This window comes from Triturus cristatus, chromosome 3_2 (assembly GCF_964204655.1).
Source record: "Triturus cristatus chromosome 3_2, aTriCri1.1, whole genome shotgun sequence".
Taxonomy (NCBI): domain Eukaryota; kingdom Metazoa; phylum Chordata; class Amphibia; order Caudata; family Salamandridae; genus Triturus; species Triturus cristatus.
Window position 1 is genome coordinate 447,443,227 of NC_140584.1, and position 26,542 is coordinate 447,469,768.

General features: G+C 44.6%; 1 protein-coding gene across 2 annotated transcripts in view; it reads right to left on the reverse strand.

The window, feature by feature from the left end:
- SAAL1 (serum amyloid A like 1) overlaps window positions 1–26,542 on the reverse strand; it is a 305,196-nt gene that overhangs the window by 120,347 nt on the left and 158,307 nt on the right. For both annotated transcript variants that reach the window (XM_085648052.1, XM_085648053.1), the window contains 2 exons: window positions 12,895–13,010; window positions 10,544–10,730 (listed from right to left, as the gene is read on the reverse strand). In XM_085648052.1, coding sequence (XP_085504178.1) covers window positions 10,544–10,730; window positions 12,895–13,010 — 303 coding nt within the window. The remainder of the gene's footprint in view (window positions 1–10,543; window positions 10,731–12,894; window positions 13,011–26,542) is intronic.

The window sequence follows — 26,542 nt, forward strand, 5'->3', positions numbered from 1 at the left end:
GGGAAGTGCTTCTTTAGATAAGACATGGTGGTCTTGTTTTCCGCCTGGACCAGAATTACCCTATATTAAATGAGATGGAGTAACGTCTTGAAGGCTAGCTAGATTGATGACAACTCCAGGTGGTTGATGTGTAGGGAAGTTAGTTGGGTGGCCACACCCCTTGTAGCTCCTGAAGATGAGCTCCCCAACCTGTGAGAGAGGCGCACGTGGAGATATTCATTTACGGAAGTGGGTCTAGGAAGCGCCGTCCCTGTAACAGTTTGCTGCCACTCCTCCACTGAAGAGAGCGAGGAGTACGACCCCAGATCAACACTAGATCCTCATATTGACCTTACGCTTTTGGTCACTGTGCCGCTTAGGCACACACGCAACGGATGCATGTGTAATCTGGCATGTGGGGCTACTACAAGCAAGAGGTCATCATGCCTAGTAGGCACATGACCGTTCTAACCATTACCTGGTGATCTGGCTGAAAAAGAGGAAACAATGTTTGGAATGCTTGTAGCCTTGCTGGGCTGGGATATACTTTCCCTACATGACAGAGTATGGCTCCAACAAAGGGTTGTACTTGCAGGGTCTGGAGATGGGCGTTGGTGCAAGAGATACACGGTGGCTTGCTGCGCTAGGTGTTGCTGTTCTGTGGTGCTCTTTATCAGCCAGTCATCCAGGTTTGGAAAGACGTGGACACCGCTCTTTCTGAGGTGAGCGGCTACCACTGCAAGACATTTTGTAAATACCCTGGGAACGGTGGTTACTCAGAATGGCAGCCCTTTGAAGTGATATTTCTGACCACTTACCACAAACCAGAGGAACCATCGATGTGCAGGGTATATGGGGACGTGGAAGAAGGTGTCCTTCAGGCCGAGGGCGGTAATGAAGTTGCCTGGCTGTACTAAAAGAATGACATCCCGGAGTGCCATCATGTGGAACTGCTCTGACAGGATGTACTTGTTGAGGGGCCTCAAGGTGAGGACGGGCTTTAGGGACCCGTCCTTCTTGGGAATAGCCCCTAGCAGCGGTGTTGTTGTGGCACGGGCTCTAGGGTCCCCTTTGCTGAGTAGTACATGCATCTCCTTGTGGAGCAGACGGTGACCTGCCTGGGAGAGTTTATGTCTGTGGGAGGGAATGTTTGGTGGCATTTACGCCAGTTCTAGACAGCAACCCTCTACTATGATATTTAGGAACCCACTAGTCCAATGTGATCTCTGCCGAGCCGGACAGAAACCCTTGAAACGTTCGCCCGATAGGTGCTGGATGGTCGGGCCCTTAGCACCTTTTGCTGCACTCTAGACCGTGGAGCAGCTTAAGCTACTACCCCCCCTCAAGGCATCCACATTCTTCCCTAGGCAACAGAAAACACCTTCTTGAGGTTACTGCAGGAGACAAGACAAAGGTAACAACAGAAGGGGCAGAGGAAAAGGGGCAGCCCCAAAGAGGCCGTAGCTTCCAAATGGTGACTTACTTACACTTCACAGAAGGGGTCTGCAGGATGGTTTTGGCTGTGTCCCTGTCCTTCTTAATTTTCTCCTACATCAACTTGAGGGCTGAACAGATGCTTGCTGTCAAAAGGCAAGTTGAGGAAATATTGTTGCACCACTGGTTTAAATCCAGACATGCGCAGCCATGCCTGCCAGTGAAGGACACTGGTGTTGACCATTCAAGCAGCGTTGTCATCTGTGGCGCATCTAATGTTGGTGCTAGAGATGATATTACCTTCCACCACCAACTCCTGACCCCATTTCCTATATTGGTCATTGGTAGGGGAGGTGCTGCAGTAACTCTTGCATCTCATTCGAGTGGGCCCTGTCGTACTGGGAGAGCTGGCCCACTGAATTAACAATACGCCAATGTTTGACAGACTGGAAGGCAATGCATTTGCCAACTGCATCAATCTTTTTACTATCCCGGTCAGGAGGGGACATATGTCCTGTGCCCTGGGAATTAACTTGCTTCCATGGTATGTGTACATCCAGGGAGTCAGGTGGTAGTTGACCCCTGATGTAAGTTAAGTCGGAAGAGGATGCTTTGTATTTGTTTGGCCACATAGGCCTGATGACTCGCACCTTCACCGGTTCCTTATAGATATCATGGGCGGGCCTTAGCATCCCTTTAAGCATAGGCAGATACTGTATAGACCTTTGAGTGGAGGAGAGGGTCCCCATAAGGAAGTCATCCTCCTCATGCTGCTTATTCATCTCCACCTTGTGAATGGGTACTGCCCGTTGCAGAACTTTGTGATACAAGGTGGTGTCGTCTGGGGGCAAAGGCTCGGCCGGATATAGGTCCAAGTCAGTAAGCATTCCCCAAACCTCGCAGCGCTGTGATTCACTCGCTGCTTCCGCCTTGAGTGATCGCTCCCCTCGCTGCTCCTCACAGCGTGGTATCGTATTGCTGCATTGTAACCAAGTTGTGATATCTGCATAGCTCCATTTTTAGTAAGCTTCGTAATTTCATAGCGCTATTATCCCACAGCGCTTACATTGCTTTGATTGCATTGTTGTGTGTGATTTCCCCCGGCGCCCTGCTCTGACCTCCCCTCCATTTTGATCCTGCTGTTGTTGTGTTCCCCTGAGCCCGCCACGCCTCCCAGCTGAGCCGCCCTCGCCCCTCCCCCTCCGCTATCCATATATGACAGTAGTTCCCGCGCGCAGCGTCCACGCGCAGCGTCCGCGCCCAACCCGCGCCGAAGGTGCGCCAAAGGTAAGCCCGTCTACGCCCGTCCGCGCCTGGACCGCGCCCAGCGCCAGACCCCCTGCCCCTCGAGCTGCCCAGCCCTCCCGCATTACCTACGATGCCGCCTCCCTCCTAGCCCTCGACCCCGGTCGCGCCCCCAACTGCGTCCTTGCCGCTCCTGGACACACCCATGGCCCTTTCTCCTGCTACTCCTGCAAATTCAGCGGCACCGACAACATCTCTGCTACGTCCACACCACAGATTCCCGACCCCAACCACCTACAATGCATCCTTCTCAACACCCGATCGGTCCATAGGCATGCCATTGACCTATGGAATCTACTAGACACCATTTCCCCGGACATCGCCTTCCTTACGGAAACATGGATGAATGCTTCCTCCGCACCAGACATCACCATTGCCATCCCTGAAGACTATAAGATCACCCGCAAAGACCGTACCAGCCACACAGGAGGAGGAATCGCCATCGTCCACAAGAAATCTATCCGCATCTCAACCAGCTCTGACGTCAATCTCGCCAACTCCGAACATCTTCACTTCCAGATCCACATCGACCCCAAAACAACACTCAGAGGCACTCTCCTCTACAGACCACCAGGACCCCGCGCAAAATTCAGTGAAGACATCACGGACTTCATCACCCCACACGCGCTCCCCTCCAAAGATTACATCCTTCTGGGAGACCTCAACTTTCACCTTGAAAAGACCAACGACCACAACACCTCCACCCTCGTGGACAACCTCGCCAACCTCGGACTTAAACAACTAGTCACTTCCCCCACCCACATCGCAGGTCACACACTCGACCCCATCTTCACATCCAGCAATCATATCTCCTTCTGCCACACTACGGATCTCCTCTGGACCGACCACAGCTGCGTTCACTTCATCTACAACAAGCCGAAACCCATCATCCACTCCCAACCTACCCTGCAAAGAAACTGGAACAAAATCACCACGGACCAAATCTCCGCATCGCTCCTTCGAAACTCCCCAGCCCTCTCTTCTAACGCCAACGAAGCCGCCGCCAACCTCACCCTATGGTTATCCAACACCGCCGACACCTTAGCTCCACTGAAAAAACGTCAAAGCAAACCTGGCAGCAAGAAAGCCTCATGGTTCAACGATGATCTCAAGAAGTCCAAGAAACTCTGCCGCTCCCTTGAAAAGGCCTGGAAAAAAGACCCAACCACCAGCACCAAGGACGCCTTCAAAAGCGCCACCCGCACCCACCACCAACTGATCCGAAAAGCCAAGAAAACAGCTTTCAAGGATCGACTTGACAACAACGCCCACAACAGCAAGGAACTTTTCAACATCGTCAAGGAATTTTCCAATCCCTCGGCCAACTCCAACGACATCACCCCCTCTCAAACCCTCTGCGACTCCCTAGCCTCTTTTTTCCACAACAAGATTGCAGACATCCACAACAGCTTTGACAACCAACCCGGAAACCAACCCACCCTACCATCTGCTGACCACCTTCCCCCCGTGAACACCCTTAACGCTTGGAACCCAATCTCCACTGAGGACACCATCCGCCTGATGAATTCCATCCACTCAGGATCCCCCACAGACCCATGCCCTCACCACATCTTCAACAAAGCAGACTCCGTCATAGCACCGCACCTCCGAGACGTCATCAACTGCTCCTTCAACTCCGCTACCTTCCCAGAAGACTGGAAACACGCCGAACTCACTGCCCTTCTGAAAAAACCAACAGCGGACCCCACCGAACTCAAAAATTACCGCCCCATCTCGCTTCTTCCATTCCCGGCCAAAGTCATTGAGAAAGCCGTCAACAACCAGCTCGCCGCTTTCCTCGAAGCCAACAAATCCCTCGACTCCTCACAGTCCGGCTTCCGAGCCAAACACAGCACTGAGACCGCCCTCATCGCAGCAACAGACGACATTCGAACTCTACTGGACAACGGAGACACAGTCGCCCTCATCCTCCTCGGCCTCTCTGCAGCATTCGATACAGTCTGCCACAGCACCCTTCTACAACGCCTCAATAACATCGGAATCCAAGGAAAAGCACTTGAATGGATCACCTCGTTCCTCACCGGAAGAACCCAGAGAGTCCGCCTTCCTCCATTCAAGTCCGAGGCCTCTGAAGTCATCTGCGGCGTCCCTCAAGGATCCTCACTCAGTCCCACCCTCTTCAACGTATACATGAGCCCCCTCGCGGCCATCGCACGCCGACACAACCTCAACATCATCTCCTACGCGGACGACACGCAACTAATCCTTTCTCTCACCAATGACCCTAGCACCGCCAAAACTAACCTACACGAAGGAATGAAAGAAGTTGCCGAATGGATGAAACAAAGCCGTCTGAAACTGAACTCAGACAAAACTGAAGTCCTCATCTTAGGTACATCCCCCTCTGCATGGGACGATTCCTGGTGGCCTGAAGCCCTCGGAAAAGCACCCATCCCGACAGACCACGCACGGAACCTAGGCGTCATCCTGGATTCTTCACTCTCAATGAACAGACAAGTCAGCGCCGTATCCTCTTCCTGCTTCAACATTCTTCGCATGCTCAGAAAAACATTTCGCTGGATCCCCCTCGAAACAAGGAAAACAGTTACCCACGCTCTTGTCACGAGCCGACTGGACTACGGAAACACCCTCTACGCGGGTACTACCGCAAAGCTCCAGAAGAAACTCCAACGAATCCAAAACGCATCAGCCAGGCTCATATTAGACATCCCTCGCAACGAACACATCTCTGATCACCTTAAAGACCTCCACTGGCTACCCGTCAATAAGAGGATCACCTTCCGACTGCTTACCCACGCACACAAATCACTCTACGACATCGGACCAGATTGCCTCAACTCTCGACTGTCCTTCTACACCCCCTCCCGCCAACTACGATCTTCCAGCCAAGCCCTCGCCACTATACCTCGCATCAACAAGACCACCATGGGAGGCAGATCCTTTGCATACCTGGCTGCTAAAACATGGAACTCACTCCCCGCCTACCTTCGCCTCACCCAGAACCACCTAGCGTTCAGAAAGCAGCTTAAAATGTGGATATTTGACAAATAACCCTCCTCCCCTTCCTAAGCGCCTTGAAACCCTCTGGGTACGTAGTGCGCTATACAAATTCTATGACTTGACTTGACTTGACTATCAGCAGGGGGCTGCAAGTCTATCAGCCCAACGGTCTTCAAGGGGATTTGTGTCATATGATGGGTCACAGGGAGACTTTGGACTGCTCCTTTCCCCACCCCCACCCAGGAAGGAAGAGAACCCCAAGGTTAAAGTGATAAAGGGCCCACATCCAGCACTGGTGAGGCCAGTCTAGTAGGGAGAGGTACAGGGGGCGTAGTAGTAGTAGTAGTAGTAGGAGGAGGAGGAGGCGGAGGCGGCGCCTGTGGACGAGGCAATGGAGGTGGTGGTGAGGTGCCTTTGTTATGACGGCGTGACTACATAGACGCCGGCTCCTAAGGCAAATTTAAGGCTTCCTCAAAGGTCAATTGGTGCTTAGGAGGAACAGTGTCCTTTGGTCAGTCCGGAGGCTTGGGATATGATCGCCTGATGCAAAGCTGAATGTGTATATGCTGCTGCTTGGCGTCAAGCTCCCCCTGGAGGCACCGAAGTATCAGTTGGTTGAAATCCTCGGAAACGGCGGTTATGGATGCAGGTCTTTTCGGAGCCAAAGATTTCCGATGACCTCCTGGCGCCAAGCTGGATTTCGGCTCCAAAGTCTTCAGGTCCGATGGAGTCCTTGAGGACATCTTTTGGGCCGAGGTGGACGGGCAAAGTTTAGAGGAGGACTTTGCCACCAAATTTTGGGCAGGCATCGGGTCAGACTCTTCTAATTGGTGCCAAGCATGGCATTCTGGCAGTGGCAGACTGGAGACCTGATGACTGGTCTGTGTGCTTGAATCTCTAGCCTCACCAGAGTGTGAGTGCTGTCGAATATTGGTCTGTGGGAGATTGGTACTCACTACCACAGATTTCGACAGCTCCTCTATCTCAGTGCCGGAGGGCTCCAGCTGTTTGTTGCCCTAGGTGTCTCTGTCACCAAAGAGGTTGGGAGAGTTATCCTTTTGACGGTGTGCCATCAAAGCTGAAGCGATATGAAGGGGTCTGCTGTTTTGGAGAGTTTTTGTTCCAGAATTAAAGACACAATGCACAAGGAGTCCCCCTGGTAGTCTGGGGACAAGCCTTGAAGGCCAGTCCTCAGCTATTCTGCACAACACTTCGGGTTGAAATGATATGGAGCTTATTCCATCAAGAGGACATTCTTGTACATCAAGGAAATGATGGGGGCCCTGAGGGTCCGGGCCTTAAACGGGGGGAATCGCAGCATGTATATTTGTAGAGCGCACATTTACCCAGAAGGGTATCTTGACTTTGAATAACAGATGTTTATTGTTACTGAACTCAATGGCACTCATTCTATCGACCTCAGAAGGATGAAAGGCTGAGTGGACCTGCCAGGATTTGAACGTGACACTATGAGGTCAAACACAGGCTCCTACAATGGACACATTAGTATACTAAGCCACCAGAGCTCGCTTAGCCACCAGACACAGATGAGCAGACGAAGAGTAATCGGAAATTTAATTTCTACTAATAAGGAACGTATCCAAATGGGCCAGAAAGAACACCAAGCAACGTCAAACTGGACTCAATGGGATACGTCTTAACCAGACGGCGGAGAAAAAAACAATCCAACAATCCAACAATGGATCAGATGCCCATGCCCAATACCAGCAATAGGTGGAGTCACTATACCTCGTGACTCAAAGCCTTCTTTGAAGTAAAAGGTTGCACAAGTCCAACAGATGGCAGGAGTATGCATAGTATGTGTATCTACTGCTACAGACGCCACAAACACTTGGGTACGCCACTTCCAGATCAGGAACAGAAGTTTGTTTGTAGAGCCTTTAGCTATAGGGAGCAATCACTTCTGAAGTGTTTTTCAAACTGTTTATGGGTAGACTTATCAGAACTGGCTCAGTGGATGCAGAGAGTGATATTTTAGATGAAGAGATTCTGATGTCAAAATGAACCAGTTTGGTAAGTAGTATTAAGAGTAAGCATACAGGCTTAAACAAAATCCTGTATTTTAGGTGACTGAATAGAGCTTTTGAGGGGACGAGTGACAGGGTCTTGACACAGCTGGCAAGGTTTTTAGCCTATAAATTTCAATTTGTGGTAAAATGTGTTTAATGGTAGTGTGAGGATCAAGTATAGATTCCCAATTCAAAGTTTAAAAACATGTGGGCAGTTTAGAAAGAACCATAAGAAATTTGATGACCCAAAAGCACATATATCTCTTCTAAGGGCAAAGTGGATCTATGCCTCAACACCATACAGGTGGAAAATGGAAGATGCCGATGATTGTTAATGGGCAAGTGAAGAAGGGTACATGAATGTGCATCAAGGATCAATGCAGAAGTGGTACGGAAGTAAAAATGGAGTGCCATTTGCTGTGTCTGAGAAATAACACAAGCCAAATGCCGGTTGTTAAAAAAGTTATTCCTGACAGTCAACTGAGAAGGGTACGCAATGTGTTGCGATACAAGGTCTAATGTGACAAGGGGAGTGGAATACCTTCTATCGCCATAGAATGCTTTCTCTGAAGTGCACACTGAGGTATTGGTGTACTTAGTTCATGATTTGAGCAAAGTAGTAAGGCATGACTCTTTCAAGGAGTAACTATGTGATTGTAGAAATTGAGTGGTATTTAGCAAAATTCAGATGCAAGCAGGGGAAGGAAGGGGGGCACCGGCCACTTAAAGTATGTCCATAGCTCTGCATTCTAAGAACACAAAATCTGCATCCAGGGCATCAATGGAAAATACATAGATGGCAATATCACCAGGGTTGAAAGGTTTGAGCTGGGCTAAATAAGTTGGGCAAAGACACGAACCTTCATTATGTGAATCGGAATGAACGGAGAAAAGGGCTAGATTTACCTGGAGTCCGCACAGTTGTCTCATGCTGGTTTATTCTCTGATGGAGCTTATTTAGGGTACAATGAAGTTGCAAACCTTTTTATACTACTGAAATTGTTTCTCAATAATAGAAGATATTTTATCTGTACCAAAAATAAAGAAATATTGTAGTGAGGAATTGCTTTTCTGCTTCTGTTTGCTTTACTGCAGTAACGTTAGTTAACCTCATGAAGCAGGGTCTAGAAGCTTTCTCCATCGAGACAGAGCCTTGGTTACTTTTTGTTGACAAAATTAAGAGCTCAGCCCTAATACACTTTTTGGTTTAATTGCATGCAGGAGAGGGATACATATTTCTTTTTATGACTAGAAGGTCAATAGCTTTGTAGCACAGAAGAAATTCTCCATTACTGTGCAAAAGTGGTGAAATCCTTCCTGTACAGAAATATCCCCTGATCAGCAGTGTATAAAATGAAAACAGATGTGCTGCAAAACATGCCTCTCGCTATACCTCAGAGAGCTTCACACTTGGACAACGAATGCACATCATTGAGCACAAACCAAATGATAAATCTTGCTTCAATAATATGATCAGACTGCCAAGATCTGGAAACTAGAAGGCTGCAGCATATATAATGCTGGCAAGATAGCTTAGTGGGTTGAATACCTGCTTCTGATATCTGCGGGCTGTAAGACTGAATCCTGGCCAGAAAAACTCAGCCTTCCATCGATTCGAGGTCAGTAAATTGAGCACCATTTAAATAACGTAACGTAGAACATATTATTTAAAGTTCTCAGAAATCATAGAATTTGGATTATATAAATAAATAGAAACTACTATTATTATAAGACCCTTTGAACAAGTAGCAAGAGAAGACACAGTTAAGAGGTCAGCTGAGGCTGCTATTAGCCAGTCACAAGGCAAGGACATAAACAACAGAGCAGAAGGGGTTAGTGGTTTTATTCATTATGTTTTTAGAGAGCAAATGTTCAAACTTCACTACCTGTACAATGTACATGGTCAGACACGGACAGTAGATAAACATGAAAAACAGATGTGTGGCTTTGTTGACTGATTTGACAGCTGCAGGCCACGGACTGAAGAGAAATAACCCTAGTATGCTGTAGACTGATGCCTCAGATGGATCACCCTCCAAGACATACTTGGGTGCTGTCTGCATACTGCTAAAATGACATGTCACTGTCGCTTAGGAATAGTACCAGCATGTATTTTGAATAACATTGGTGATGATTCTGAATCAACCCTTAAAGAACTCTGCAAGTCACCACTAAAGAGTCACAAGCTGAGTTTCTCTCCTTGACCACTGGGAAAGATGTTTTAGAAAGAAACTTATTCTATTTCAAGAGCCTGCCATGAAACCACGTTCCCCCATGGTAATGAAAACTCACATTCAAAATAGCAGATAGTTTATCCGCTACACAAAAAAATTACATTTATCGCCACTAAAATACGGGATTTACCTCTCGACATACTTGTGCTTACAATGGGGGAACTCCGAGACTAAACTGCAAGCTTTCTTATCCATATATCTGAGAACACATGTTGCTATTAATGGCTCGTTCTTCTTAGCAACATGCCCCTGACCATTCAGATAAAGGAGTGTTCATTATGGATCAAAAGTATTATTTCCTAAAACTCAAAATATAGTTCTGAAACCTGGCCAGTGATTCTACCGGTGGAAAACCATATGCTCCACTGAACTGGCACATTTCATAACAATTTTAACTACAAAGGCTAGTACTCCGTTCAAAAGAATGTGAAGGTAGGAAATTACATTGTATAGTTAAATATAGAACTTGATTTACCCTATAATAGGCATTGAAAGGTTGCATACACAACATTAAAAATACTAAATACTGTGCATTACCAGGAAAAAGATAAGCTGAGGAGAAACAAGGTTTATACAAACCGCAGTTGTTTGGCTGCCTCCAAAAGGCATGGTACAAGTTCCATAACTGGTGACGGTTCATCTTCAGAGTCACCTGCAGCTTGTTCCTCTTGTGGTCTCAAGCCACGTTGAATCCAATGTACCATCAGCCCTTCATCTAGATCAAAGAGCTTATCCACCACCTCACCAACTTTCATGAGCAGGTCAACTGCAGAAACACAAAAAAACAAGTATGGCATAGATTTACAAGCTAAATATTGAAAAACCATATGCGAAAAAACCTCACAATTAGGTCATTTCTTGACAAGTAAATAAAGTAAATCCAGAGAATATGATATGCATGCAGATCATAAAACGATCAACAAAACAACCTATCTACAAACCTCCACCTCAGTTACCTCACAATAAATGCAAGAACCAATGCTGATCGAGGGATGGTGGAGGACAGGAACATATGAGTAAGGTGCATCATAGGTAATCGTGTTAATGCTTGCTCCATTACTAAATCTGTCCAAGTCTCAACCACTATTAACATGTTATGCTAACATAAGAGATAAAGAGCCTGATTATGATGTCATTCAGAGTTGCCGCTAACCGACATCTCTGCGGTTTCGGAACTGACTGACCTTGGGTCGGCGTTCAGAAACTTCAATTATGATGCAAGAGCATATGGTGCAGTTGCAAACTCCCATTTCCCTATACGAGCTTGTGCGGCTGTCAGAAACCAGTCTCAGCACAAGCACACATAGAGAAATGTGAGTTATTGTAAATTCCTGCACTGTGTGGCAGGCACCTATGGGTGCCTGCCACACAGTGCAGGGATTTACAGGCGGTACCATAAATGCCCCCCAGGCCAACAACTGGAGACGGCAAAGGTAGGGTGTCCTGCTAAGAACCCCCAATGTCGCTTTCCAACAGGCTTTCCATGTCGGAAACCCAACATGGAAAGCCGGTCGGAAACCAATATAATAATCCAGACGGCGGCAATGCCGTCCATCAGGAATTATGTGCAGCTTACGACTGGCCGACCGTTTCCTTGAGCCCGTCAGGAGCCAGTTGGTTTAACCGGTCAGTTTAAATTCCACCCACCATCTTCGTAATAGGGTGGTGGGAGATTAAACCTTGGATGTCTGTCAGAAAGCCTCCGACCAGTATCCAGATGAGGCCCAATGTGTTTTACTAGCAGTTGCACAAGCTCAAATGTAAACAGCTGTGAATAACATCCTGAAAATGGAACCCTGATATTAATAAACCTAGCGCATTCTTCAGCTACAAAATGATTTTGTCAACCTTTAACCTAGTACTTTATTTGTTGTGTTATGTCATGAAACTTAGCATGCATGTTTTGCAGTTTTATATAGCTCGAACTCGACCCAAAGGTATTGGACCGCTTTACATGAGCACCAGTTACATTACACAAGGACACAATCATTTTTAATTGTTTTATTTCTTTTTATTGAAAACAGGCTCATCTTTCCACAACATGGTTATAGAACATGGCATTGTTCCATTTACTCTTCCCCATACCTTTGAGACATCCGATTTAGTTGCTTCAGTACTTCAATTATTAATAAAGTGCACTGCTCAGATTATTCTCACCCCTCATCTGATCAACTAGAGTCTATTGTTGACTCACTTGCGGGTGGGGTACATGTATTCCCTCTATATGAATTCCATTTTCCCCATATGCGTTCCCATTTCTTTGGGCACCCCCAATGTATATATGGCGCCCTTTCTGCAACCATTGCTTTGTCCATATCCCCACGCCATTCTCGGTATGTCGGAGCCAATTGCGCCCCCCAGTGTTTAGCTATGTTGCGTTTGGCATGCATGATCCCTAGCGTCGACAAGTCTTGCATTTCATAATTAAGGTCAGTAGGCTCCCATATATTTAAGAGACACCTCTTGGGTTCAGGGGGGACCGTCACTCCACAAACTTGTGTGATTGTGCGCATTAAAGGACACAATCATTTTTGGTAGGCACTGAGAGAATAAAGGATTTTCCCAGCATCACAGGATGATGAGGCAACGTAGAGACTTGAATCTGGTTCCCCAGCTCCAAAGTCACAGCTCTGGTCGTTACGCCACATCATTACACATCAAACCAAATCAGTCCAGTTCCCCAGAGTGAAAATCTGAAACACATTTCTGTCAACTTAAAACGACAGGAAGTGCGCACTGCTACTTGGAAGGATGTAGACATGCAAGATACCTCCTTTGCAGTGCAGTCTTACAAGAGAGTTCCTGTATACTTCATCTGAAAGGTGTAATTATTGCAAGTTGGTAATCACCTGGTGATAAACATTTCTGGGTAATGAATTTGTAGACAAATCCCTCTCAAAACGTAAATGTTCAAATTAATTGTAACCTACCGTTTGTAGAACTTGTCATAATGAAGCAAATATTATCGCACACTGAAGGACGTTTACGAATTCTTTCAACCCATGTATTGGCCACTTCCACCCGAGACAGACAGGTCAGCAGTAATCTGTGGTTGAAATTGTTTTAACATACATTTTAAAAGAGTGCAATTTATTGTACAAATACAACTACAGTTTCTCATGCACTTTCAAACTCCTGGATACACACTGCATTTATGTCATTATCTGCTTGAACGGCTTTAATGGTACCTGAACACCATCCAGAAAATTGGTAGCTATAAAGTCTACCAACTTGTGGTGTCTCCGGTCTCATTTATGGGGGTGGGGGGTATGTTTTCATGAAGACAGAGCTGCTGACTGCTCTGCAAATGGGAGCACCCTTTTGATCAGCTAGTTGATTTGTCAGTGGTATGCTGACCATGTTCTGTCGATGGCTGCCCATGGTGATGCCGGCAGGATTAAACAAACAATGACCTCCGACACTGATGATCGAGAAAAATATAACTTTAAGGGAAACTGCTCTTGCCACGGATGAACCAATGAACTAATAAAGGAGATACCGCTATTGTCCCAGCCATTTGACAGCCATCCCTGGTCATCCTTATCATTTTGCGCAGCTAAGGAGCTCAAAAATTACATTTGTGGACCCCTCCTTGGTGGACAAAGTTTGTGAATAGATTTTATCATGGTCTGGAATTTGAAGAAGCGTAGTTTTGGGTCGAGGTTCGAAAGAATCAAAAAGATAAATGTAGCAAAGTATTTTTGAAGCTTGGGCACGGTAACATTTTTCATATGCTTGGTTTGCTATGGGTCGGTTTTTTTCACATTATGGGATGCTTGTCTGTGAAATCACTTGAGATTTAAAAAGCTGGTCAGTGCCTCGCTTTGGGGTAAATGTCCCCCATCATCTAAAGGTTCTTGCCTACCTGCTCAGATCCTGTTAAGTCTAGCATTGTTTGCAATCATGACACTTCATCTCCATAAATATTCTGTTGATCCTGTGTTGCTTTACATTGTTCTGATTTTATAAACCATGCTGTATTCTTGTTTATAAGTAATTACCATTTAAATTAACCCATGAAAATACTTTGTTGAACTATAGTAAGGTGTGATATAACTAGTGGAATAATGTATGAAAATATAACATCAGATTAAGCTTACAATTCAAGTATTCTTATAATTCTACTCATTTTAATACTTTGTCACCCATTTCTTATACTTTTTGGGAAATAAGAGCTAACAAAATGGATTTGATTATTCTAATCAGAGAATTTGTCATTTATTTTTAAAAGAACCCATCAACAAGCATATAATATTGAAATACTGGATTGGATGTGCCTCTTGTTTTCTGTTGTGTGCTTCAAGATACAAAGAAGCTGCTAACTCTATGAAAAATTGGACAATATTTGCTGCTTGAAAAACAAACCAGTCCCCAGCTGGATAACAGCACAATTCAAGCTGATTTTAGTTTGTTTATTTATTTGCAGGAAAAAAGATTGCAAAGCAATAAAACATTTAATAAAATGCATAATTAAGACAAGCAATTTTAGGAGCCAATTCAAATTCTGAATTCTTTAAAATGGTAACAATAAGACTCGTATCTACAGAATGTAAAAAATGTGTTATCCACAAGACCTTAGCAGCTAATACTGTTATGTATGTAAGTATAGCATTTGTATAGAACGATCCGAGCCATAAGGCAGAGGAGTGCTGTACATGGGCAAGAACACACATAAAGGCAACTAGGAACAGGAAAGGAGCTGGGCTGTGGAAGGTTAATGCATTTGTGATCCAGTGTTCTTTAAAGAGGTGAGCCATCAACTCTCTCCTAAATTAGAGCAGCGATAGGGGAATCCTGATGGTTCTGCGATGCTGTTCCATAACCTGCTATCTTGTTTTTTTTAGTTTTTTTTTACATTACTTTTCTGCAGTCTGATGATGTCCTAGCTGATGGTGAGCTTGTATGCAAGATAAGCACAGGTGCTATTTATGATAGTTTTGTAAATTATGCAGCTGGTTTTGAAGATGGTGGAGGCCGGCAAGGGGAGCCAATGGAATTCCACCAGAAAGGGGGTGATGTCATCATATTTCCTCTGGCCCTAGATGAGACGGGCGGCACTATGTAGGAAACCTTATGTGGTCCCAGTGTAGAGTCTGGGAGGCCATGGAGTAAGGTATTACCACTATCCAGATGCAAGAGTATGACAGCTTGAACAGCAGTCATTTTCTGGAAGAAATGGTTTGACTTTCTAAATAACACACACCTGGTAACAGGCCGTCTTTAGTTTTCTGGCAATGTGATCATTGAAAGTAAGGTAGGTGTCCATGGAGAATCATAGTGACTTTGCGTTAGGTGAAAGTCGAGTCTCTTTAGGTTCATCTCACTGAGATACGTTTTTACTGTGTCTTGTTTATTGTTCTTGGCAAATAACAGGAATTGGTTGGGCTGAGCTTCAGGTAGGCACTATAAATATGGATAATGTGCAAGCATTGTTTGAGAAATTGGATGTTCAAAGCAGAGAGAAGCCTTTCAAGGACAGTTGTGTAACATCGGCGTATTGTCGAATCTTGATATGGTTACCTGTGAGTAGAGCACCAAGCAGCTTTATGTAAAGAGTAAACATGTCAGGGGCCAGTATGAAGCCCTAGCAGACTCCACAGATTATACAGATCTTTTGTGACCTAGAGGTGCTCATATGAACAAACTGGTGTCAGTTGGAAAGGTTGGGTGGGAACCAGTGAAGACACTGCTGGTAAATCCCATTCAAGACTGAAGGGTCCATGTGGGATGGTTGTCACTGTCAAGGACAGCCAAGAGGTCCAGCAATATCAGGAGGAAGGGGTTATTTTTATCTGTGGCCAAGAAGGCATCATCTACGATGTGTAAGGTCTCCGTGCTGCAGCATGATTTGAAGCCTTGAAGACTGGTAGTTGTGCAGGAGATTGTTACCATTTATATATTACTTTGGAGTTGAACATAGACTGTTTTTTCAGTGATCTTGCTGATGAATAGTAGTACGTGAGGGACCCATAGTTGGCAAGTTCATCAGGGTCTAGTGCAGGTTTCTTTAGGTGTGAAAGCATCTGGTCTTTCTTAAGAGCTTCTGGGAAGAGGACTTCACTGAGGGAGGAATTGATAAGTAGGGGTAAGAAAGCATCCCCAGAGAGAGCGTAGATGAAGGACAATGATAAGGTATCATCTTCATAAGGAGTGGCATCATGGGAGTTGCTTATGTCAGGAAGATCTGGGAGAGATGGGTCATTGAAGGATGATCATTCCTGGATTCTACAGGAGGGGCTAGGTGTAAGAATTGAAGTACAGTTGGTGTTGTTGATGTGCTATCAGAAGGCAATTTTTTCACTGAAGAAGAGGGTGATGGCACTGGAATTATATCCACAGAGCAGTTCCTCAAGCTTTTTTAAGAAACTGTTGTTAGGCAGCAATTAGCCCGCCCTTTTTTTCAAAAGAAATGTATTATTTATTGCGTTTTTCAAATAAAACAAAATATAAAACAAAGCATGAATACACAAAACACATTGCATAGCATTACACATTGGCCATGTAGGGTAACTATGTAGCAAAGTGACTATCTCGGTTCAATTAGCCCATCCTTGGGCATCAAATAAAAAATTAAAACATCTATTAATCTCTGTGGCATAGAGGATAATACTTATGTGCCATTGGTTCGATCTCTTAACTTTAACTTTTCTGATGTACTCCGACAACTTGAAGATGTTTCCCTTAGAGGTAAAACAATAACTCCCTCTGGACATGGTTGAATGTTAAATTGAGTAAACAATGCAGGGAGCTATTTCCTTTATTCTTCAATCAAACCTAATTATGTGCAAACAGTTTTAGCAAAAGACACCTTTTAATAGACCTCCTGGAGCCTGGGTTAGGGCAGGTCTTTAATTTTGGATGTGGGTATTAAACCGTATCAGTAGTAAATTAACTTGTACTTAAAGGGTGCTAGAAAGGAATCACCAAGTAAAGCTGGATAAGTCTCTCCTTGCAAGAGCTTAGCCCTAAACATGCCTTTCTTTTTGCCAGAACAAGACGCGCTTTCATAAAAAGAAGCAGATTTAAGGGCACCTTTTATTGTTTGAACAGACAAAACTGCAGCTTTATTCGGGCAGGCAAAGTTGATCCTGGCAATTCAAACAGGCCTGTCTAGGGGTTACTTTGGGTTGCATCAATAAAGTTTGATAGTTTGCCCTTGAAATCTCTGCCTGTAAGCTAAAGGTGGCAATAGCTTGCCTTTAATTGTTGGTACAAGGAGCTCTAATGAAAGGTTTGATATTGCCACTGCTAAGGCTCGAAGTCCAATGTTGAATGAGTGTAGTGAACAAGCCACTTTTGTGGTCTGACACCCTATGATGACCCTCAACCACCACCATTTTGTACTGACTTAAGTGTGTTATGTTACCCTAGCCTTAATGTAGGATGGGTTTGCATATGCCTGCTTCTCTTCTGTCCTGTAATCTTGCTGTCTTTTAGTAGAATAGTCTTGCCAAGAATAGAAGGTATGGGATGTTGAGGTGCAGTGTTGTGGTTGGTGGTGCACACATGTGCTCAATGTTGTATACTGAGGGATAAAGTCTATAGTGTTATTTGGGTTATGTGAATTATGTGTTGAACTATTGCCTTTGACATGGCTTCATGTCATTCTGATTTCTGACTTTACCCTGCTTTATGGCAGTGCTGACTATTGCCTTTGACATGGTTTCATGTCATCCTTGCTTTTCTGATTCCATCTTGCTTTGGGCCTTTGTGTGCATGGCTTAACTAACTCCATTTTCATGCTATTTTCTGTGCCTGCACGAAGCTGCAGAGGTGAGGAGGGCATGTTCTGCTCTTCTCCTGTTTTTCGCACTTTACTGACTAGAGAGAACTGGTTCTTATCAGAGGAATGTACACGGTCTGTCTCGGAGCCATAGCAAAGGCCTGATCAACCGATGCAGTGGCCTTGGAGCAGGCTGGTACGGGCTCTCATGAGAACGAGGGGGTGAGGCTTGCTAGAAGCTTCGTTGTGTTTGAATTTGTATTAAAAAGGGGAGCCTACACTGGCCTGGTGGAAGTTCACGCCGTGGAGCAGACGTGTTGTCACGGAAGAGTGGGGGCTGGTGTCACCTCTGAGCTTTCACCCGGTTCAAGCAATGGACTCCCCTTGAGCGAAGTGGGGTGAAATGATGAAGCAGTAGATGAGGTATCTCTGCTACTAACTGTCTCTTGATTCTTTACTGATTCTTTCCTTTCCTTCTTATTTTCTAATTCTTATATCCATTCATATATATTTATATTCACTGAAAAAACCATAGGTTTCACACATGTTATAGTTAGCGGAAATTTTACTGATAAAAAACCAGTGAAATTCCCCCGTTATAGTTAGTGCAGGCAACTATAACTCACGCGACCGCAATCCTCTGCTGATGCTAATACTGTATTTAGACACTTATTTGCCCATGTCTTCTTCCATACATTTTTAGCTATACATATATTACAAATATTTTTTTTTCATAAAGACACATATGTCATCAGCAGAAGATTGCGGTCGCGTGAGTTATAGTTGCCTGCACTAACTATAACGGGGGAATTTCACTGGTTTTTTATCAGTAAAATTTCCGCTAACTATAACATGTGTGAAACCTATGGTTTTTTCAGTGAATTTGCAAGGTTTTTTAAATGCTAATTCCTAACTATAACGTGTGTGAAACCTATGGTTTTTTCAGTGAATTTGTACGGTTTTTTAAATGCTAAGTTACTTTACGCCATTCGTGGCGTGCGCGCCCACTTAACGCAGTTCGTTCCGTGCGCGCACGGTGCGCTTTGCGCACCGTGCGCGCACAGTAAGCACGCGGTGCTTACTGTGCTTACGGTGCTTATAAGCCATGCACAAATGGTGCCCTTCGGGCACCATTTGCACACGGGGTGGAGAGAGTGTGGATAATTTTTTCTTTGATTATTTTTGTTAAAAATATTGTGGTTTTTCACTATACTGATAAGCACTGCACATTTGGTGGCCTGCGGCCACCAAAAGCACAGGGGGTGGGGAGAGTGTGGATAGTGTCTTTTTTAAAAAAAAATTTAACCGTACGCGTACGGTAAGCGTAATCGGCGAAATTCTCGAAAAAATAAAAATGGCTTTTTTGCCCTTGGGGGGTCTTGGGGGACTCCCTCATCATGGCTATGTGTGTGTGAGCTGTCAAAACAGCTCCTTTACATGTGTATTAGTTTTATTTGACAACCTAACTCTCAGTGCGAGAGAGAAAATGGCGGCCGCCGCTTCCTGGTTTCGGCCGATTCGAATGTTTACTAAGATCTAAGAGCCAATCAGAATCGCGCTCGCGCACGCCACCGTACGCGTACGGTAAGCTTACGGTAAGCGTACCGTAAGCTGGCTCAGATATATATATTGATTTAAAGGCTATTTTCTCAGAATCTACTGAACAGATTTACACCAAACCTACAAAAGGCACTTCCTTGACCTGAGGACTACCTCTCTGCCAAATTTCAAGTAATTCTGTTCAGCCGTTCGGGCTGTAGCCCTGTCTAAAGGTCCTATGGAAAAATGCATGGGAAAAACGCATTTTGGGACCCCCCTTTTATCTCAGCCCCCGCTTGACGAATCCTCCCGAGACTTTCAGGGTAGGAGCGGAGCGTAGCGCCCCACCTATTTTGAGAAATTCGCGAGGATTCGTCGACCGGCGCCAAAGTTATTCAAAATAGAATGTTGCGGATTTCCTATGGAAAAGGGGTCCTAACTATAACTACCTACTGGCGACCGCCAGTAGGTAATATATATATATATATATTTGCTTTGATTGTGTATTTTAATCGGTTATTTGATATGTGAGAGTCTGCCATGATCAATATATATTCGGCCTGCCCGTGATTGAAGTATCGTGTTAATAAATTTATATATTCCATATGTTTGAATTTGTCTTTTCCTTGTAGTAGGGGGGTGTGGACTCTTCTTGGCCAAGTATTCTGTTGTAGAAGGATGGGTGAATTCCCTTCTAGTAGGTAATTGTGTTATAGGAAGTTGGTCTACTCCTGGCAAGTGATGTGCAAAGTATATCTCGCTCTTGAGAAGTGTTGTGTGTGTTACCTTGTTCTAGAGGAGACTCATGTGATATTGTTTTCTTGCCTTGCCTTTGGGGGAGTGTGGAAATTTGTCCACCTTAGGAAGTGCTGTGTATATATTTCATAAGTTTGGAACTGATATTCTCTCCCTGAGAAAGTGACGGTATATACCTTGGTCCAGGGGAGATCTGAGACCTTTCATTACAATGAGTTGGCTTTTAGATTTGAAGATAAAAGATGGTTGAAAAGGCCCCTTTACCCAGTAAATCAGATCCATAGATATTTATAGTGTGCCACCTTCGCAAACGTTTTACTCTTTAGGAGCAATAACCCAGATTTAATAACTTTCTTCCAAAAAGAACACGTTTTTAGGGGATTAATGATCATATAATTGGCTAAGAGAATCATTTAGTGTGTGTGTATACCTTTCCCAGTTCTGTCAATCAATACGATGCCATCAGTCTATTGTAATGAAGAGACTTATTAAGGCCTCTATTTTTTTTTCGGGGTGGGGGGGGTGGGGGGTTAGTGTTCCTAGTGCAATGTACTATCCAAATCAGCAATAAAAATATTAAACAAAAGTAATGTCAATACACACACTTATTTTAAACGCTTTTAGTGGAACTTGTTAGTGAAAGCAATGTCTTTATTCATAGTTTCTTTCTCCCATGCTTTTAATAAAGAAATGAAATAACATCCAACAATTGCTTGGGACCACCCATGGCTATTCATTTAGATCAAAGCAGTCCTCTGTCAGCCCTGTAAAAAGCAGACTTGAGCTTTACAAAATGAATAAAGAAGAACAGCAAATCTTCTAACTTGCTTTGCAGATTTTTTGTAAAATACTTTGGTCAACATCTAACCAGGCAGTCAGCTGACTGAAGAACCTTTTTTTGTCAATCAGATGGAATACTGAACCCTGCTAGGACTCAGAAATGATGCCAGTTTGCATACAGTCAGAAAATAAAGGAGTACGCGTATCACTCCAAAACTGAGTGTCATACTTTAACAACGGATTAGGCCGACAATTTGGATGCTGTGCTCCATCCGTGCTGCCTTTTGTGGATTACCTTTATAATTTGTATTCGATCCACTGCAGCTCACTGCCATAAGTGATGTCCTTCAAATTAACAAAACTGGGCAAGCTGCTGACAAAACAACCTAATACGAGACATCCAGCTTTCTCCTGTGACATTATTTTATTGAGGGGCTACATTTTTTTTTACATATTAGGCCCAAAAGGTCTTTGGGTATTCGAAGTACAGATCTCAGATAAGTCCAGCCAGTCCTTATCTTTGTGCACTTTCGTTCCTGCCAAAGAACTAATTTATGAGATTTTCTAAGGTTTCAGACCTTCTCGCCATTTCAGGTCTCACAGACAGCTTTGGCTGTCTGTTATCGAAAGACTTATTGAGTATAATACCAATTCTTAGAGTGGTCTTCAAGTCAACACACTGCTTATCACTGGTTGGTTTTCTCGCCAATCTCATGTGCTCACTTCTTAATTGATTGTTTTCCTTCCTCTTCTTGTGTTAGTCATTTACCTGGAGTATAGTCAGTTTCCCATTCTTTAGATTGGATGGCTTGTATTCTTCCACAAAAACAAAAAGAACAAATAATGGATGGAATGCATAACAAATCAAACATTTGTCCGCAGTCACAGACCTGGGTTTGAGCCATCGTATTTTTGCTCACCACGCCATCCCAGTTTAGACTTAGCCATGTGCAAATCAGTATTGATCCTGCTCTCCATGGGAACAGTCCAGCCCGAACTGCCAGGCCAGGTACTCCCAGGACCGGAAACAAGAATCCTGGGACCGGTTTCAGGGTATCACCCCCTCATCAGCCAGGCTAGCTTGAATTCAGTAGCACAGTGAGCACAGGACCCACGTCTGGGCATAGTGCTCCCACTTACACCGACGAAAGCAAACAGAACAAAAGATGGATGGAATGCTGAACAAATCAAATATTTACCCCAAGTCACCGATCCGGGTTAAATCCCTCATGCTTTTGCTCACCACGCCACCCCAGTTTAAAGCCCAGACATATGCAAATCGGCCTTGACCCTGCTCCTCATGGGAACAGTCCAGCCCGAACTGCAAGGCCAGCTCATCCCTGAACTGGAAAACAGGCATCCTAAGACCGGTTTCGGGGTATCACCCTCATCAGCCAAGCAAGCTTGAATCCAGTGGCATAGTGAGCACAGATACCATGTCTAGGCATACCCTCCCCACTTATGGCAACTATAGAAAAACAAAAAAATTATTGGCTGAATGCTTTTTATGATTTTGCTATTGTATTCTTCCACAGCCAACAAAAGGAAGCTACCTTTTTCTCTTTCTTTCAGCATTACACAGTTTTGTAATGTTTTCTTGCTCTTTCTCTTACATACTGCTTGTCCCTCGCATCCCTTCTCCATATTGTTGCCCTGTGATTCACCTTTTTAATTGTAAAAGCAATGAAATAATTACAGATGTGGCACTCCAGGAGACTGATTTAGGAGCCATGTTTCTATTCTTTTTAGGTCCTTAAAACCAATTTCACAGCTCACTTGAGAAATGTGGTACTAATCATTTCCATTCTTCATATTTATGTCCTTCAGATATACAAAGAGTTCTGAAGAAGGAAACTGATAATCTAACACTACATTCCTTCCCATAGAAACAGGAGTTTAAACTGCGGTCAATTAAGAAGCGATACGAAAAGGTGTGTTAAGAAAGGATTTCTTCAATCAGTAAGTAGTTCACATGGGCTATATTTGACAGGTGCCTAAGAGGTAAAGTTATTTGTAACATGAGTTTGGACTGATTAGTGTGTGTCAATGTGGTTTACTAACTCATGCTAAAAGAAAGTCTTTAAAATATTAAGTGGGTTTCACAGGTGCCATTATCTAAATGAGCTCAGAAAGAGTGATAACAAGGGAATCTATCAATTTGTCCAGTACATCAGTTGCTGAACTATGATAATTGTATCCTCTATGTGCTGTCCATTTACATTCTCGTTCGGAAATCAAATGAAAACTGATTGAGATTTCTTTCTTTTTTGGTGCAATAGTAAATCAGTCTACATCTTTTCAAATAGGATTGATCATATGCTGCACCACCTACAAAGGTTTTTCTATGCCAATATTCTTTCTTCCTAAAACAAAATGCTTGTTTCAGAAATATGTTTCTAGCTGGCTCTGGTCAACAAAGAAACATCCTTTCTGATAGTAACTCTGTAAAGCTGTTGCAAAATGTTATTTCTTTTCAGAACATAATATTTTGCATAGCAAGGGATGAAGTGATAGGTTTCGCCGAGTTGGACTTCTTTTAATGTACATTTATAAATCTATAATTGTACATTTATCCCACCTGATGATCAATTTTTTATTTACCGCTATTTGATACTTTGTCAAGTAACTTGTTGCCAGACTTGCCCTGGTCACAACCCATAAATGTTAGCGGTCCTTGTAGACTTCTGAGATCACACTTTTTCATGTGCTATGTTCTACTCCAAACTAATTTCTCTGTCATTCATAGTTTCACATTACTTCTTGCAATCACACTTTCTCCTAGCTACATCTGTGACATTCAATAACTCGCTTACATACACCATTAAATCCTCAAAAAGGAAGTCAGGTTGTAACTGAAGGAGCTAAGAAATCAGGAGTCAGACTAAAGAGAAGCAGAGAAACTAGAGAGGCTTAAAGAAGCCCTTTTCATTGCCCTCAGCAAACATCACTAAGCAGCATAACTATAATATCTCCTTCATACAATACACCAGCTCATGTTTTTCTAGAAACAAGGAATCCAAAAATAATATGTTTCCTACAGTATTCATAGAGATAACTTTATTAACCACTTTGAATCTATGAAACCTTTTAAGGACACTAAAGCAGAATATATGAAAAGGAATTCAATTCAAATTAAAAAAAACCCTGAGAGATACATCCAGGGAGGAGCAAATGTTTATCCATAAACAGAACACTTTTACGTAACAAGAATATTATTTTAATACTAGGAAAATGTCATATCATATACAATAATCTGCTTTTCCAATATCGAGTGCAATAATTAGGAACATAATTTACATGAAGAGAATTTAGAAACTTAGAACAGTGCAGTCAGATCGGAATATATTTTTTAGTTGTGAGATCTAAAAAAATGTCAACAATACTACATGCATAGTCTCCGAGCGGGTGTACTCCCGCAGGACCAGCGGACAGCCACTATCGTGGCTATTCCAAAACCTGGCAAGCCGGCATCGGAGTGCAACTCCTATCGCCCTATCTCGGTGCTGAACGCGGAGGCGAAGATCCTCGCGAAACTCTTGGCATCCAGACTAACACCGCATTTGCCGGACATTGTGCACCCAGACCAATCTGGTTTTATGCCCGGCAGGAGCACGGCCCTTAATCTGAGGCGATTACACGGAGTGTTGGCCCGTGTGGGGCAGGTGCGGGAGCCGGCGGTGCTGCTCTCGTTGGATGCGCGAATGGCATTTGACATGGTCGAATGGCCCTTCCTCTTTGCCGTACTGTCGCATTTGGGCTTTGGACCCAAATGTAGTGCCTGGGTCCGGCTCCTATATGCTCACCCAATGGCCCATGTGGCCGTGAACGGCCACATATCTGGAGACTTCCCACTGACGCGTGGCACCCGACGGGGATGCCCCCTGTCGCCCCTGCTCTTCGCTCTGGTGCTGGAGCCCTTGGCGGCTTGGATCCGCTGGGAACACCCAAATTCGGGGACTTAAGTGGACGAATGACTGGGAGGATCGTATCTCCCTCTATGCGGATGACGTGCTGCTCTATCTCTACTCCCCGAGGCGCTCAATCCTCGCACTACTTAATATTGTGACATTTTCGGGCGAGCGTCCGGTTATACTATCAATTGGTCGAAATCGGTGCTTTATGTGCTCCCCGTGGACTGCCCGTTGCAGACGGCGGCGGAATCGTTTAAGTATCTGGGTATCCACATCACGGCAAGCCCCGCGGACTTCCTAAAACTAAATCTGCAGCCCCCACTAGACCGTCTCAGGTGCGATGTGCGTCACTGGGGTACGCTACCGCTCACGTTGCTGGGGAAGGCGGCCCTCTTTAAAATGATGGCCCTGCCCCGATTCGTTTACGTACTGGAAAACACACCGTGTCGCATACCGCCAGACTACTTCCGCGCGATAGCGGCACAGGTGACTACCCTCCTGTGGGTTGGCAGACCGCCGCGCATAGCGCAGTCCAAATTGACTCGCGGCTGGTATGACGGGGGGATAGCGCTTCCCGACATTCAGCTTTATTATTGGGCAGCGCAGCTCAAAGTAATAAACCAGTGGCTTCATGTCCCGCATACGGACCCGGCATTCAAAGCAGATAGGGCCGTACTGGGAGAGCGAGGTGTGTTGGCAGCCCTGTATGATGGTAGACTGACTCCTGCGCTCGTCGGCCCTCTCAGACAGACGGTTGCCATATGGCATGCAGCGCAGGCCAAGGTAGGGTGGCGCGGGGTCCTGACCAAGCTCACACCTCTGTGGGACACCAGGCAACTCGGGAGGCTTAGACACACCAGGGGCTTTGACAAGTGGGACGCTATAGGGATCTCTACGATTGGCGACATGTGGCATGGGAATGACATGATCACATTTGACCGTCTCCAACAACAATATGAACTGGCGCCAGCCGAATGGTTCCGATACACGCAAATTAAACACGCCTTGCTGGCACGGCTAACACCGGGCGTGGCGGTACCAGAGGCATCGCCCTTGGAGGACCGGTTACTAACGGATTATGGGGCATATGCATCAACATTAGCATTTGCGATTCCTTATTAGCGAAAAATAAGGAATCGCTAATAAGGAATAGCAAAAGGCTATGCATGTAGGAATCGCTATTCAAATAGCGATTCCTTAACATTCCTTATTACCGAATCGGTAATACCGAATCGGTAATAAGGAATATCTACCCATTCATTCCTATGGGCTTGGAGGCCCATAGGAATGAATGTAAAGCCATTCTGTATTAGCGATTCGGTATTACCGAATCGCTAATAGCTGGAGCACTTTCAAGGGTGCCAGGGTGTCAAAAGGACACCCTGTTGCACCCCTGAAAATGATATGTGCACATATGTTGCACACACACATGCTCTAAGGGCATGTGTGTGCGCAACATGACACTTTGAAAAATGCACAAAAGTGCATTTTTCAAAGTTTTTGCAAATTACCATGCAGTTCATCTTCATGGTAATTTGCTCCCCTTATTAGCGAAATCGCTAATTTTTTAACTTTGATGCATTGCATTTAAGGAATCTCACTTTGGGATTCCTTAAATGCAATCGCTATTTAAGGAATCGGTATTTAAGGAATCCCTATTTAAAGAATCGCTATTTAAGGATTCCTTAAATACCGATTTCTGCTTTTGGGTTGATGCATTGGGATTGGGTATTTTTTCCTTAATACCGGGAGCTAATAAGGAATCGGTATTTTACCGACTGGATTTTGGCTTGATGCATAAGGCTGTATATGCCGAAAAGGGCCACATCGTTTACATACCGTAAGCTGATTAACAACCTGCCAGACCCA